The sequence below is a fragment of the Onychostruthus taczanowskii genome, unplaced genomic scaffold (assembly GCF_017590055.1).
Source record: "Onychostruthus taczanowskii isolate IOZ18803 unplaced genomic scaffold, ASM1759005v1 scaffold144, whole genome shotgun sequence".
Lineage (NCBI taxonomy): Eukaryota > Metazoa > Chordata > Aves > Passeriformes > Passeridae > Onychostruthus > Onychostruthus taczanowskii.
The window spans coordinates 1,081,335-1,097,449 of record NW_024498619.1 but is presented as its reverse complement, the minus strand read 5'-3'; the positions used below and the strand labels follow the sequence as shown (position 1 = coordinate 1,097,449).

The following is a 16,115-nucleotide window of genomic DNA, read 5'->3' as shown; positions in this document are numbered from 1 at the left end:
TCACAAGACAAAAGCATGGAAAAAAACAAAAGCTGAAGTAAGAAAGATTCAAAATGTTAAAGCAAATGTGACTTCAGGTTCTCCACCTGCTAAGTCACAGTTGAAAATCTGTCCTACACGGCACCAGTTTCCCTTCCCTCCCCTGGTGAGCATCCTCAGAAGCAGCACTGCTTTGCATGCACCCACTTGTATAGCAAGTGTTTCAAGATACTGAAACTTCATATTTGGAGTGTTTCAAGACCCATATAAGTCCATTAAATGATTTTTACTATCAATGAAAATAGATATGAGCCCTCCTGAAGGACTTCAGTGTAATGTTCCTCAGTATACCAAGGACCTTCTCTAAAAATTGAAGATTCAATTTAAGCACTTGACAAATGATCACAGTTCAGCCACAGAGACAGCAACAGTTTTGCTTGGCATGCTGCAGCAGAAACTTTATTCAGTTCTTTTTGAAAATATTCGCAACCAAAACTTTTGTAAACTCACAGAAATAAGTTTTAACATATAGGCTGTATACAACTCAAATACAGGTAATACTTTTAGCAATAACTTACAAATACAAACCTAATGATAAGCAACAATTTCACAAAGAATTGTAAACATTTTGCACAATTGTCAGTCCTTTCTTTTAGGCAAAGTGCTCTTTTGATGACAAATAAATTAACACACACATAACTAGAGCAAACTACTTCCAGACAATACAAAAAGGTGTTTAATAAGGCTTGTAAACAATGTAATAGTTACTTATGCAGAATCCATAAAAGTGTCTTGCAGGCTAAATAGGTGTACATACCTGGGCGAAAATTTTCTTGAAAATGCTCTGGGTGTTAAATAAAAAGTTAACATTAATAGCTTTCCAATGATATTTTCAATACACTATGATTTAAGGTTACATCTTTAATAGTTTAGATCCCTGATGAAAAGGAATTAGGTGTGACTTAGTGGCAGTTGTGTCATTGAATGGGGTAGCAACGGCTGAAGTCCAAGAGCTGTAGGTGAATGAGCTACAAAAACAGAAATATTTACCAGTCAATTTCATTGAAAGTAGCAAAAGATCAGAAGTCAGTAAATCCACTGGGTAATGACAGGTCACTGTGCCAACCCTGCAGCAGGTTGTGTTTTTCCTAACCCAGCATCTGCACTCCTCCACCCACAGGCTGCCCTTAACACCACTGCTCAGGAGGAAAACAAGCTCATGCCACAAATGTGGCTCAGCCTGCTTCTCCCAAAACTCACAGTCCCTCCTAATCACAAATTGGAGCCAAGGCTGTTGACTTGCTGGGTCATAAGACAAACAAAGACTGAAGCACTTTTGACCACCAGGCTCTCCCCCCTCCCTCCCATTGTGTTAATGAGAGGAAAGCTGAAGCTTTCAGAGAATTTGCTGGATTGAGCATGCTCACAACCCATGGGACAAAAGCCAGGAAGCAGGTGGCAAACAGATTTCATTAAAACTAAGTATTATTAAAATATGTGACATATTTAAATAAGTATTTAATTTCTTATTCTTGTTTTAATAGTCTAGAAGAAGCACAAATAGATCTGAGCTACAAAAACAGAAATATTTACCAGTCAATTTCATTGAAAGTAGCAAAAGATCAGAAGTCAGTAAATCCACTGGGTAATGACAGGTCACTGTGCCAACCCTGCAGCAGGTTGTGTTTTTCCTAACCCAGCATCTGCACTCCTCCACCCACAGGCTGCCCTTAACACCACTGCTCAGGAGGAAAACAAGCTCATGCCACAAATGTGGCTCAGCCTGCTTCTCCCAAAACTCACAGTCCCTCCTAATCACAAATTGGAGCCAAGGCTGTTGACTTGCTGGGTCATAAGACAAACAAAGACTGAAGCACTTTTGACCACCAGGCTCTCCCCCCTCCCTCCCATTGTGTTAATGAGAGGAAAGCTGAAGCTTTCAGAGAATTTGCTGGATTGAGCATGCTCACAACCCATGGGACAAAAGCCAGGAAGCAGGTGGCAAACTGATTTCATTAAAACTAAGTATTATTAAAATATGTGACATATTTAAATAAGTATTTAATTTCTTATTCTTGTTTTAATAGTCTAGAAGAAGCACAAATAGTGGTCTTCATACTCAGATCTTCAGCCATGCTGTTGCAGTGAAGGGCTACTGCTTTCTTAATGAGGTGTATATAGCAAGTACAGTATTGATATATCCATTAAGTTTCTTTAATCAGAACTTGGTAAACTGGTCTTGCTACAGTTGATCATGTTTTTACGAGGAGAAAAACAGCAAAGCTGTTATACCTACCATCCATGTAGCTGTGCAGAGCAGTGAGCATAGTCCCATCCTGGGGTACATATGCAGAGTATGCCATTTCTTCTAGCATGGGTGGAGACAACCTGGAGGGCTGAACTGCTGTGACAGGAGCACTAGATGAGTGGTTAGGACTGACATGTTTCTTGTGGCGTGCTCTGCAGTTCTGAAACCACACCTGAAAAAGAGGGAAACCAACATCACATTGACATATCGCATTCAATACTAGCAGAACAACAACCTTGGAGCTTGTCTTAAGCTGAGTTTGCATAGTTAATTTGGCCTTTGATACAATGCTGACAGTGCAAATGGAGAAATATCCATTCTAAGCATACAAGCGTGGTCAATGCTGACAATGCAAATGGAGAAATATCCATTCTAAGCATACAAGCGTGGTCAAGTCAGGAATGTGTCTTCAGTGCCCAGCAGCACCAAGGACAGGCACAGTGTGGGGCTGGGCACCTCCCAGGGCCCCAGGTGTCCCTCAGGCCCAGCAACATCACCTGCAGCCCCGCTCTGCTTGGACCACAGCACCCAGCACGTCCCAGACACAGGCTTCTCCCTGCCTGGAGCTACTGACAGCAAAGCATCTTTCACATACGATACCCACTTGGCCTTTTCGTGTGGAAAACAACACAAGATTCCTTTTTTTTTTTTTTTTTTTTTTTTTTTTAAGGATTGATTGCAGCAGCCAGATACCTCATTTCTGTAGAAACACTCTGTCAATTTTCCAGGCTAGAATGAGCCAAGGCAGCTCAAAATTTATTTTTATTTATATTAACATATAAATATATAATTTGTATTATATTTTTAAAATCACATTTACACATAAAAATGCATCCATATATTTGCTGAGAAACATCTTCAAGCAAGGATTCCAAGTGTGTGTTTCAGTTTTGGTTGGCATGGGTGTATATTTTAACTCTGCTCTCTAGAACAAACGACTAGACATTCGCTTGCTCCTAATGTCATGCCACAGATGCTTTCAAAAAGAGTGTAGGACTTAAGAACAGGCTGCTACAGTCAAATATGTATTTGGAATAACTTAATGCCAATTTCTATACTGCTTAGGCTGAGAAGTTTCTTCCTAGAAGACTTAATCCCTCCACACAAAGTACAAGAGGAATACAGCAAGTTTTCCAAATGACAATGCTTGTTCTAGACCTATTCCTGACTAAGGATTTTGTCTGAAGTTAAGATATTAGGATCTTTTTCCATGTTAGAATAACCTCAGAAAAACATGTGGTTGAGCATTTCCAATGGATGAGTACCAGACTGTGAGTCGAGTAACTTCACTGTTACCTGTATAACACGTCTGCTCAAGCCTGTTCTTTCTGCCAGTTTCTGAAGTGTTTGTGCATCTGGATTGTTGTCCTGAGCAAACTGTGCTTGCATAACCTGAAAAGGCAAGATGTGAGATTGTAGGAGCATTTGTGTAGAAAGCCACATTAGACAATATTCTCAGACTGTGGTACTACTCCTTGCCTGTCTTCAGGAAAGTTTTTTTTTGTGGTCACTAGTCTCTAGAGAGTACCCAATACATTAAAAAAAAAAAAAAAAAAAACCTAAACAAAATGCCCCAAAGCTAAAGTACAAGTCCTTGCTCTGCTTGAGTGAGCTGTGACATTTAGCAGAAATTAGAGAAATCCATTCTGCTTGGCAGTAGTAAAAACTGGAAGAAATCCTCTGTAAGATTGCATTAAAAGAACTATAGGAGAAAATTTACTGCAAAGCAACTCAAATATGCTCAATAAACACCTATAGCAGCTGACCACAGCATAAAACAAGGCATGAGCCATGATCCACCTCTCTGAACTTGTCAATTACTATCTCATAGATATGCAAATGTATCCTATGTTGTATGGAGTAATTGATCTTTTCATCTCCATGGAGGATACAGGAATGCTCTGTGTTTCCTTTGCCTTTCACTAACCCAAGAAACAGAGGCTCCACTGTGGCTGACCTGACCTTTCTGATGGTTTGGTTACTCATCTTTTGACAGAAAATTGAAGTTAGCACTTGTCTTAAGGATATAAATTACACTTTTTTTTTCTTTTTTTTTTTTTTTTGAGAAAGCAAATGTCAGTTTGGCCTGCATCCTGAAGACTTTCACAAGCTTTAAGGATTTGCCCTGTTGATAAAAGTAGGGCTTCATGGATTTCTGCAGGGTATCTTCAGCAATTTCAAATAATTATTTTGTTTTTTGGGTTTTTGACCCATCAAACTGTGCCTGGCCTCATCTTTGGAGATTCAGACTATTACTTTCCATATTCAGAAAAGTTTTACTTTTGTAATTTTTCATAGAATCACAGACTGGTTTGGGTTGGAAGCTCACCTTGTTCCAACCCTGTGCCCTGGCAGGGACACTGCCACTGTCCCAGGTGCTCCAGCCCCAGTGTCCAGCCTGGCCTTGGGCACTGCCAGGGATCCAGGGGCTGCTCTGGGCACCTGTGCCAGGCCTGCCCACCCTGCCAGGGAGCAATTCCTGCCCAATATCCCATCCATCCCTGCCCTCTGGCAGTGGAAGTCATTCCCCCTTGTCCTGTCACTCCAGGCCCTTGTCCAAACTGCCTGTCCAGCTCTCTTGGAGCCCTTTTAGGTCCTGGAAGGTGCTAAAGAAGCACGGACATTCTTTTGCACGAGTGCTTTGAGAGGTAATTACATGCTGCCACTCAGTGCACTTATCCCAATGTTTCTCTTGTTGGAAGTGAAGTCCTACAGCAGCCTCCGGGATAGGTACAGAGGTGCAGCAAGCAGATAGAAAGTATCATTAAATAACAAGATGCCAAAACACCTCAAACACCTGCTATAGTATGTTACAATTACTTTAAAATGTTACAATCTGCTTTAAATGGGAAAAGAAGGGAGCATGGGAGTTTCAATGGCAGCAGCTGGGAAGAAGTTCTGGATGCAGTTCCCATCCTAATGGCTGGCCTTATCTCCCTTTCAGCTTCTGCTGGGGAAAACAGTTCCATTTTGCTGAAGCTGAAGCTCAGTGTCCAGAGCCCTTGCCCTGTGCACTTGGCTGGGTTACTGCTTGCATCCTTGTTTTGTGTTAACACCACCTCCTGTCTCCAGTCATGATTATAACAGGAACCCAAGCTCTGAACAACTCCATGCCCTTTTTTATAGCCCTGCTTTAACACCTCACGTGTTATTACACCTCAAGATGAGTTTCTCAACTGCTTTCACTATAAGAGGACAGGCCAACAAAACAACTCACGTTGTGACCAGAAACTCAAAGACCTGTTATAGGTAGCAAGTCACAGGTTCTCTCACTACAGGTTAAAACCTCTAAATCTTGTCTTACCATCCCCTCTTTCATTGGAAGCTGGCCCTATCTTGGAGTTTTTCCCTAGAAAGCTAATTTAAGTGGTTATATAGAGTTTGAAATAGCTCTGGACTGTCTCAATAGGAGTTAACTCTTGTCAAGGCAACCAAAAGACAAGAAACCTGGAAAGCAGAGGAGATGCAGGCATGACAACAATTCCAACTTCCATCCTATTAATGTCTTGAAGTCACATACAGCATCCATATTTAGTACAACTTTTCACATTACATAATCTAAAAAATATTTTGCTTTTATTATGCTTAGTGATGTAAATGGCTGATTAAATAGATGTCATCAAGCAATCAAATTAGAACCACCTTTTCTGTTTCCACTCTTCAGAATTACAACCTTTCCCCAGGGAAATAAAGAGCTTGAAGAGTACTATTTCATGTTAAACTTCCAGAAACATGCTGTGTCTTGATAGTTTATGAAATAGTTTAAAGCATTCAAGCGTTTCTTTCCCCCTGTATGCATAAAACTTTCTGTTGGTTCAGTGCCCATGTCCTGCATTAACCTGTGCTACATGAGATTTTAGCACTGTCTCTACCTGGAGCTGATCTGCTGTGAAGCTGGTCCGAGCTCTTTTTGCTGGTTTTGGATGATTAACGTCTTGTTCTGTTAGTAATGCTCCTTCCACACTAATCCCATTACCTGAAACATTCAAAAGAAAACAACACTGCCTTCTAAATATTTACATTGTTGTTGTGAGTCAGACTGTTCTCCAACAATAACCAACAGCAGTTAGTCTGTTGAATTCCAGCTTAAAAAAAAAAAAAAATCTATTCAAAATTCAATTGATCTAGCATCATAACACATTATGCCCTAAACAACTCCCTTGCAAGTGAGGGAAGAAATAAATCTAACATGGCATTTTATCAACAAGATATGCTGTTACTTTCTTTTCCTTAGGATACAAAACAAGTTCTGCGGACTGAAAAAAACAAAAACACTAACCAAAAAAAAAACAAAAAAAACCCAAAAAAAATCCCAAAAACCAAAACAACAAAAAAACCCCCAAACAACCAAACAAAAAAAAACCCAAAAAAACCACAACAAACCCAAAAAACAACCCTCTCCCCTCAAAAAAAGCAAAAAAATCTAACCCAAAACAGCAAAACAAAAAAAAAAAAAAAAAAAAAAAAAATCCCCTGCATGTGAAGTAATTTACCATTACTTTAATTCAAGTACCTGTGCTTCCAGTCTCAGTAAAACCAGATAATTACCTCTCAGTATGGAAAATGAAATAAACCTCAGCAATTTACTTAAATCGGAACCACAAACACAAGCAGTATGTTACCATTTTCCACTTCTCTTTTCAAATTGTCCAACATGCAGTCGTAATGCACTCTGCAGAGGACTTTCTCCTCGACCAGCGCGAACTCCTCTCCGGTGGAGAGCTGCCTTTTGCAGGAGAAGCAGGCGAAGCACGCCAGGTGGTAGACGTTGCCCTTGGCCCGCCGGACCCAGTCGGTGGAGTGGATGTGCCGCCCGCAGCGGGAGCAGCGGGTGCCGTAGCGCCTGCAACGAGAGCGGCCGGGGGCCAGCTCAGAGCCGGGCCGGGCACAGCCAGGCTCGGGGGCATCGGGGCCGCCGCGTTCTGCCACTGCAGCTGAAGCCCCCGGCGTTGCAAAGACAAGAATCAGCAAGTTTCTATACCATAGCTTAAGACAAGACGCTACCGAAAGACAGGTTAGTGTTGTCAGAAGGCAAAGAGCAAAACTGAAGCATTTTCACTGCTACATGAATTCACAGCTCCTCATCGTTCCTTTTATAAATATAATTACTCAAATCTGAAAGATGGAAACAGACTGTTCAAACTTCTTCCAATTTTTCAAATGTATTTCACATTACTCTAGTGGTAGTCTGAACTAATAGATTTAGCTAGATTACCCCTTTACTAATCTTTCAGCATCTTCAGCAGAAGGGGAAAACCTGCATCTTCATAGTTATTTCCTCAATTCGCATCACATTATGACTTTTTTAATTAAACCAAAAAATCTGCATTATTACACTACAAAATTTCTCTTTGAAGAGGAATGTAGCCACCAAAATATGCTGATTATTTAGATAAGACCCAAATTTTTTTCAAGTCCCACAAAATCTAGTTTTTTCAGAAGTTTACAGCACTCAACTTGTCCCCTCCCACTATCTGTCAAACTTGATTAGCTGGATGTAATCTATTCACTGCACAGCTGAGAATCCCAGAAATAGTTTGGTCTAGCAATCAAACTAGAGAAGTACTAGCAATTGCATTAAAATTAACAGCAGCAATTTTTGCTGCTTTCTGGATCAAAGACTCTGCATCCTGAATACTACATTTCCAACACAAATAATATTCTTCCTTGCAAGATTAGCCTGTAATATTGAAAGAATCACATTCTAAATGAAACCGATCACAGAAAGGTATAACTGCTGAAAGGTTCTTTTACATATAATAGGATTTATTCTGGGTTGATTTTGTAGCTCCTTGTGATGCCTTAAGCCCCACACCAGTGAAGCACTGCTCCAATGAGATCATCTCAATTTTACAGTGCATTCTCAGCCAACATTATCCAAGGACGATTCTTTGCACATACAATGGCTTTACAACCATACTGTGGCAGGGACTCTGACATTTTTTCCCCTCAGTGCATACATGAGTGAGTGATGATATAAATACAGCAGCTATGTGCAAAAGGGGAAGGGCAGATTAGAGACCTAGCAGGCAGTCACATTACACAGACTTAGGGTTCCCCAGGTCCCCCCTCAAGAAAAGTCAGAGTTTAAACTGCTGAAAATAAACCTAGCAAATGAAAAAGAAAAAGCCTCAAGTGAATTTCAGTTGTGGCTGATGTGAAAAGCAACAAGCAAATATAATAAGTTATCTGATAAATTATATTCCTGGATGATATACCTGAAATAATCAAGTTTGCAGAAGATATCTTTATCTTTGATGTAGCAGCTGGTGTGCCTTCCCAGGGACGTTCTGCAAACGCTGCATGAGAGGCAGCGCACATGCCAGCAGAGGTCATTTACCTGCAAAAATCCAGCAAAAAAACACCCCTCAGTACCTGTACTACCAATATTGCAGTTTATATTTACAAACCCTGGTTCTTTTCCCAGAAATTATAAAAAGTTTTATGCACCATGATTCACTGAAAAATTATCTTGGATGAAAAACGTTTTCCTTATAGAACCCCATGTATATTGATAGTAAACTAATTTGATTCAAGTCTTCAGAGTAAGCTTTCATGGGTTTGTAATTAAAAGCAGCAGAAGAGGAAGCAAGAGATACAAGTTCCATGCAGGTGTTCTGTGCCCAGTTCTGTTCTCATAGCATTAGAGTAAGAGAACAAGTTTTGGCCTTATGTGACCTTGGGAAGGAAACTAACTTGCACACTTCTATTTCCTAGTCTGCATAAATTCCTGCCTAACAAAAAACAAACGTTGCAAAGTTACTTAAAAATTTAAAACGTGAGTATTGAAGGGAAAAAAGATCAGACAGAAATACACCATCAACTACTCCTCCATTTGCCACGTTTCTGTTAAAGCACAATTGGTGAATGGCATGTGAGTTTCAAAACAGCAGCAGGAGTTTTAATAGCAAGTTCAACATTTCTTTAATACACCCATAGCAAAACTAAACATCACCATGGAATGCAGTAGAAATCAGCATTTTTGAAAATTTGCATATAATTTTGTGGCATATAAAATAAATAAAATGAGAGCAATTATTTTAATTTCTGCTTTCCTATAAAAGGAACTCTTATTTGCGCAGTCATTGTGCATTACCTAAATAAATCATTTGATGACCCAAGACTCCCAGTGACCACAAAAATTAAGTAATAACCCTCTGGATAATCCCATACTGTATAGGATGAATTCTGAAGTGAATGATTAAGTTCAGATTTTTTTTTTCCACTGAGCCAGTTTCTCATACCAAACAGCCCATATATTCCCTATGGAAAAGCAGATTTGATGTAATCCGGAATATGCCTTTCATCAGAGCATGGTAAGACAAATCTCAGAGAAGGCAAGGCATGGACTCCAACGCCCATGCTGGGATCACCCATTTTAGTCATTCTTCAGGCTGTAATATTGCAGTTTGCCCAATGCTTTCCTAACCCTTATCCTTGTTGGCAGCCACCTTCCCATATGCTGACAAGTTCACACCACAGTACATGAAACTGTTGATAGCAGTTGATAGTGCCACCAAACTCACCCTCCCAACCATCTCTCGGAAAGGGCTCGGAGTGGAGGGGCAGCGCCGAGCCAGACCGAGCCTGCCCCGCCGTGCCAGGCTCCCCGGGCCCCGCTAGCTCCGCGCCGAACCCCGGCAGCTCCGAGCAACGGGAGCTGACATCCCAGACACTCAGAGCCAGCTACCTCTTCTGCAGAGATCAACGCTGTTCCAAAGAGCGGGACACCATCCGCTTCCGTGGTTGTCCCATTTAATGCCATTTCTCCGTGTTCCTACTGGTCAGTTGACAGGGATGGAGCTGAAAGGAGTGCTGCTGCTGGGCAGTAGCACACCAGCATCGATCCCTCTCTGCCGACACAAGCAGCAGTAACAGCTAATTTCAACTCAAGGCTAAATAATTTAGAGGTCTTTTGCTCCAAGTCCCGTTATCCTGGTTGCTCAGACAGGAGACAGCAGTGACCAGTAAGCTATAAATGAGCTGCCAAAACGTCACGGGAGTTAACAGAACTGAATTTAGCTCAAGTCAGTTTCGTTCCTTGTCCACCCGCTGTTCTGTGCCAGCCCAAGCCACTGCAACAGGGACGGGTCGCCCGAACCAGGGGTGCGTGGCAGCTCCTGCGCCAGCCCCATTTTAAGTGAGCACTAGCCCCCGCAGGCATTTTTCTTAGACCTTCCCACCTCAACCAAGACCTAACCGGATGATTTAATAACACCACAGATGTGCTTCCAGGGGTGTCACCCACCATCACGTCGCAACTATACAACAACTTTGTTTAAGATTGATGGAATCAACTGACTTCTGCCATGATTGTAATTCTCAATTCTGAAAGGAAGGACGGCAAAAAAATCTGACCCGGAATAATTTTAACGGCTATAATACGAAGGGCAAATAAACTTCCCCCTCACACCTCCCCACACAGTAACACTTCATGTTTAAAGCCACTTGGTTTTATTTGTTTTTAAATTATCTTACTCGGTTCTGATTGCTAAGACAAGAGAACTGCTCTGCACGCACGCAGGTCGTTTCCTTCAAACAGGTTATTTAACTACCTTTTGCAGGAATAATTTATTCCATTTCTCAAGAGGCACTTTTGGCTTTGAGACTCACGAAGCTCCCCCCAGACCTACTTCAGTAAAACACAGGTCGCGCCGCCGCCGTCCGACCGAGAGAGTGCGGGGGGCGCCGCGGCCGGGACCCCCCGTTCCCATTCGCTTCCCCGCTTCTCCCGGTGCGTCAGAAACACACAGCCGAGCGCAGGCAGCGTCACCCGAAACACCGACAGCAGCTAGGGTCCCCTCTCTGGCCCGAACCCCGCGAACAAACGCGCTGGCACTCCGCACACCCGTGTCCGCGGCAGCTCCGCGTCGTCCGTGGAGGGGAGGGCTGAGCCGTAGCGACAGGGGGACCCGGGGGGCTGTACCCTCGGATCCCACCGGGCCTGGCTCCCCGAGGCTCTCCGGGCACCGCCGGCGGCCCGGCTCGGCGCTGCTTAAGCGGGCCGCCCTCCGGCTTCAGCGGCGGGGGAAGTCGCCAGAGGAAGGGGGCTCCGGCTCGGGCGTCCTTACCTTGAGCAGGTACTTGTCCACAATCTCCAGGCCGCAGCTGCTGCACACGCACTTGCCGGGGGTGCAGCCTGAGCCTGAGGCCATGGACCGCGGCGATGAGGAGGGCGACAGGGCGGCGGAGGAAGAGCAGGAGTCCTCGTCAGCTGCTGCGGGGCTGGCCTGCGGGAGCGCGGGGAGACCACGGTCAGCACCCACCGCGCCCAGGAGCCCCGCGCCGGCCCGGTCTGGCCCACCGACGCCTGTGGGTCTCGCCAGGACCCTGGTGGCGGCCGCGGCGTCCGCGGGAGCGCACGGCCGAGGCCACCAGAGCCGCCCCAGGGGCCCGAGCCGCGCCGCCCCCCGCCCGCGCACCTTCTCCGCCGGGCCCCCGAGCGCGGGCAAGTCCTTGTCCTCCAGCCTGCAGACGAACATCGGGTCACTCTTCCAATACATGGCCCTACCCTACCACATACCAGCCCCCGGCGGGCGGCGAGCCGGCTCCGGGGACCCCGCGCCGGTCTCTGCTCTCAGCGCCTGCAGGAAAAAAAGTTTTGTTTTCAAGTGGGTGGACCTGCCCCGCTGGCCTCACCTCCTGCACAGAACCCGCCTTCCGGCGCGGCGGGGCCGTTATCTCCACTAGCGAGCCCGTGCCGATTTAGTGAGGGGAGGAGGCACGGAACCCCCCCAACATCAACAACAACAAAAAACAACCCCCCTGAGAACCCCCTCACTTGTCTTAATCTTTTGCCACAACTTCCCCCATCACCCCAGTCTAAGCACACGCTCCAGTTACATCTCTCTATCAGCGAAGAAAAGAGACACGGAGGAAAGCAACAGCCAGTGTGAGCAATTTCTCCACACTCTTAAATCCCAAAGCCCAAGCGAATCCTGTAGCTCAAACTCACAGCTCCTCCATCTGTCTCACTACCTCACCTCCTGCTTGCGCCTCCCATAATAAAACCTTTCTCATTTAGCTAAAATCGAAGCACCTGAGCTGTGGAAGCGCTCCTCCGGCTCTAAGCTCCCACAGGTGCTGCTGATTAACACCGGTGGCACCGCGAACAGAGGGTGCGAAGGCCGACTGTCCCTCACTACCTGCAGAACCAGCCGGCGGCTCTCCGTGGAGAGGCTGTGGATTACGGGCACCCTTTCTCCACGATCACAAATCTTTTCCGGAGAGTTCCCTCACACCAAGCACCATCGGGCTCCTCTCGAAACATTAGAGGAAAATAAAGCAGTAGCTTGTCCTTCACAGGTGAGATAAATAACAGGATATCTGCTTCTAGGCACGCGTTTAACCAGCCAGCTGCTTTTAATTAAACTTGTCGTTTAGTTTCCATCTTTCCCCTCACCTCTGTGGTTCAGCCTCGCCCCACCACGGATGCAGGACGTGCTGTTGAGCCTTAGTAAGGTGACCAGAGAGAATTGCCCCTACGTTTATGAACATGATGGATTTGATAAAAGGGAATTCTGCGTTTGAGGAGCTGTGTGAAAGGAGAAGCCCCGTACTGCTCTCCCTCTAAAAAAGGTGATGGTTGTTTCAAATCCCGGGACCCGATCTTGCGGAACTGTAGCTCAGCTGTGCCGCATCCCGGTAAAGCCGGGACGTCCTGTCAATTACTCGTTTGTCCAGCGGTTTTAACCGATCTAACCGTGGGCAGAATCTCGCTGACATCCAGTCTCGGTGTCCCTGACACCGCTGCCTCAGCGAGGCAAGCAGGACTTTGGGGTTCGTGATGGCCGTGACGAGGCTCGGCGCAGAGCGGCTGACGCCCGGCCGGAGCACCGCGGGCCGGCCGGGAGCACGGACAGCGCCGGGCCAGCCCTGACCAACACCTACGCTGACCCTGAGCCGGCTTTCTGGCGTCTCCCCCGAGGGCCCGGGGTGTGCTGGCTCAAACTCCGACCCAAATGCTGCCCCCGATCCAGCCAGAGCACCCGCCCCGCAGGCGACGGGCTGCGGCCCCGCAGAGCGTCCGGAAACCGCACCTCGCTCTAGGCCCCCCCGCAGCAGGGTTCCCCCTTGGGCTCTGCTCCCTGTCCGCAGCAGCGCAGGTCGGGGCGCCGGCGGCCCCGCGGGTCGCGGCGGGGCGGAGCGGAGCGTTCGGCTCGGAGCAGGACCAGCGCGGATCCTGCCGGGCCCCCATCCTGCCCCCCACGCGGATCTCCCCATCCGTGGCTGACAGAGACACGACAGCACTACTGTCGTCTGTCGCAGGTAGCACGACAGAAAATGAGCACCTGGCGGGGGCTCCGAGGGATGCGTTGCGGCGGGGTCGGGCCACCGTGATGAGAGCCCGTGGTGAGCCCGGTCGCGGCGGATCGGGCACGGCTGGGAGCAGTGTCAAGGCTGTTGATCTTCTTTGCTTTTCCTGCGCCTTCAACGAGATAATTAATGAGGTTGGTGCGCTCTCCGAGAAGGGCTGCGGGTTTGATTTCTATGAAACAACCCCCTTCCTATGCGCCTTTTCTCTCTGGAAATGCAGCGGTAGGAGTCGACAAAGTCAATCTGCGCGTTGTTTCCCGCGGCGATCGTGAGATTACGAGCAGCTGTAATTCACACTGCGGTGTTGGAGGAAAACCAGCGTGCGGGGGATCTCCATGTTTCGTACGGTGCCCGGAGCCGTGAGGAGCGGACGCGGCTGCGCTGGCCGCCCGGTGTCTCCGTCCGTCCCGAGGCTTGGGAGCAGCCCCGCGCAGTGCGGGGGTCTCCGCGGAGGCGGGGCAGGGGACGCGCCGCGGGGTGCGGTGCTTGGCGGGGCTCGCCCAGGGCCTCTCCGATGGCTGCGCCGAGTCGCAGGCTGGGTCGGCCGCCCCGGGGCGCGGGAGGCTCGGGGAGTCAGGAGGAAAACGCGCCCAGAGAACCGTCCATCAGCAGGTCCGGGTTGTTGTTATGGCCAGAGGGGCTTCGCAAGAGGTGAGCGGTTTTGCCGAGCTAATTGGAGAGAGGCGTTATTTCTGAGAAGCGGTCAGAAACCCGATAACGCGTACGGGGTGGACGTGGGAAATATAGGGGCTTGGTTGTCAGGGATACACTTTGAGCCGTCCACCTTTATCACCCATCTCTCTGAAGCCCAGTTTTAACTTTATCGCTTAAATTACAAGCCCTCGATATTTTAATGAATATTTCCTGCATCGTTTTCTGAAGAGATGGAAACGGGCAGACATGCAGGCTCTAGAGAATTCCCGATTCTTGCGAACCCTGCTCTCCCACTGCAGTCTCTGTGCACATCGGAAGCGTGGGTCCCCTTTTGGGGCGCCGGGTAGGACCCCTCGGAGGGTCGTCGCTGTCTCGGCCGAGAGGGGAGGGAAGGGGAACCTGTCGGTGGCCAGGGTGGCCCTGGCCTGATCCGGCTGAGAGCGGAGAAGAGCGGGGGACTCCAGCGGGACCCTCCGACGGGGTCTGTAGCTGGTTCTGCTTCCCTTCTCTCAAAAGTTATACCAGGATATTTGTAGGTGGGAGGGCTGACCTAGTTGCACACAGGAAAGATCTCTTAAATGTTTGATGATACGATACAGCACGAAGAAAATACAACACGAAGAATTAGGGCTGTTTTAACGAAAGGGTGTTGGTACAAAGACTCCTCCATCAGAGACTGCACCGTGCTATAAGTGCGTGCGGCTGGGTGCTTCTCTCTGGAGTCTTCTTCAGTGACACCGGTTCTAGCGTTAAAACAAATTCTGTAAGAAATTAATACCGCCGCTGTGGTCAGCTTACGAAAAACGGGCACGGAGACCAGGGCCACGGTAAACCGGGTGCCCAGCCCCGGCCGGTCCGGCTGGGCACGGCGCTGTCAGTGCCCGAGCCGCGCATCCCAGCGCCGCCCCGGCGGGTCCCTCCGCGCTGCCGGCGGGACGGGCTCGTCGCAGGGCTGGGGGGACCGCGGGGACGCACCGTCCCCTCAGCGGAGCGCCACCCCATGTCCCCCAGCAGCTGGTGGTAGGAGAGCTGGGAGAGGCGGGACGGCTCAGAGAGTGGAGCCCGACACCCTCGGGATAAGGTTCACTTCTCCGGAAGCTCTCCTCTCTTGTCTCAACTATCTCCTTGCACTACTTAGGTGTTTGTACACCTGCGAGTATCCAGAGGTTTTTCATCTGTAGATCGCCGTGTCTTGGGCTGTGGAAGAAAGAACCGAGCCAGCGCCCTCAGGCTTGCTCTCTGTGAGTTTGCACCCCCACTGATCCCAGACAGTGGTAAAAGATGAGGGGTTTGGACTAGCCCTGAATAATCGACTCTGGGCTGATTTAACGGGAAGGAAACGAACCCTGTCTCTTACCATTGACTCTTTTTCCAAATCAATGCAAAGCACTTTCCTTGGGTCGGGCTGTCTGTCTCTGGTTTGCGAGTCTAGGATCTTTCAGGGCTGCAGACATGTAGCTTTTGTTCACGGCTCTTCTAGTGTAGAGCTCTGTGTTGCTTAGTTGTGAGTGGCAAGATCAGTCAACGGGAAAATATCCTATTCCCTAACATGATTCCTGAGCCTGTGGTTCCCCTACCAAGACCAAGATTTTGATGCAATTTCCAATTTATATTTTTTAGCATTTTTTTCCTTCCCTTCAAGGGGGAGCTGGGGCGGGGAGGCTGATGGCAAGAAAGGAATCAGTGAGATGCAGCCCTGCATGTTTTAGAGCGCTGGCCCTTGCACTGCAACCAGAGGTGCAGGGAGTAATTTTGACACACCAGTGTGGAACGTCTTCATTTATTTCAACTCTTGGTCGCTGCATTCTGAACATACTACCTGGATCAAATCAAGCGTTGCATCTCTGCGTTCCTGAAA

General features: G+C 47.5%; 1 protein-coding gene across 1 annotated transcript; it reads right to left on the bottom strand.

Annotated features, from left to right (window-relative positions):
* Positions 1–410: 410 nt before the first annotated feature.
* LHX8 (LIM homeobox 8) lies at positions 411–11,853 on the bottom strand. Its single transcript, XM_041398325.1, has 8 exons — positions 11,710–11,853; positions 11,359–11,517; positions 8,506–8,627; positions 6,910–7,130; positions 6,160–6,263; positions 3,584–3,679; positions 2,276–2,459; positions 411–1,007 (listed from the first exon to the last, which is right to left on the bottom strand). Exons 1-8 carry the CDS (start codon positions 11,788–11,790, stop codon positions 931–933), a joined length of 1,044 nt encoding a protein of 347 aa, XP_041254259.1. The 5' UTR covers positions 11,791–11,853; the 3' UTR covers positions 411–930.
* Positions 11,854–16,115: the final 4,262 nt, after the last annotated feature.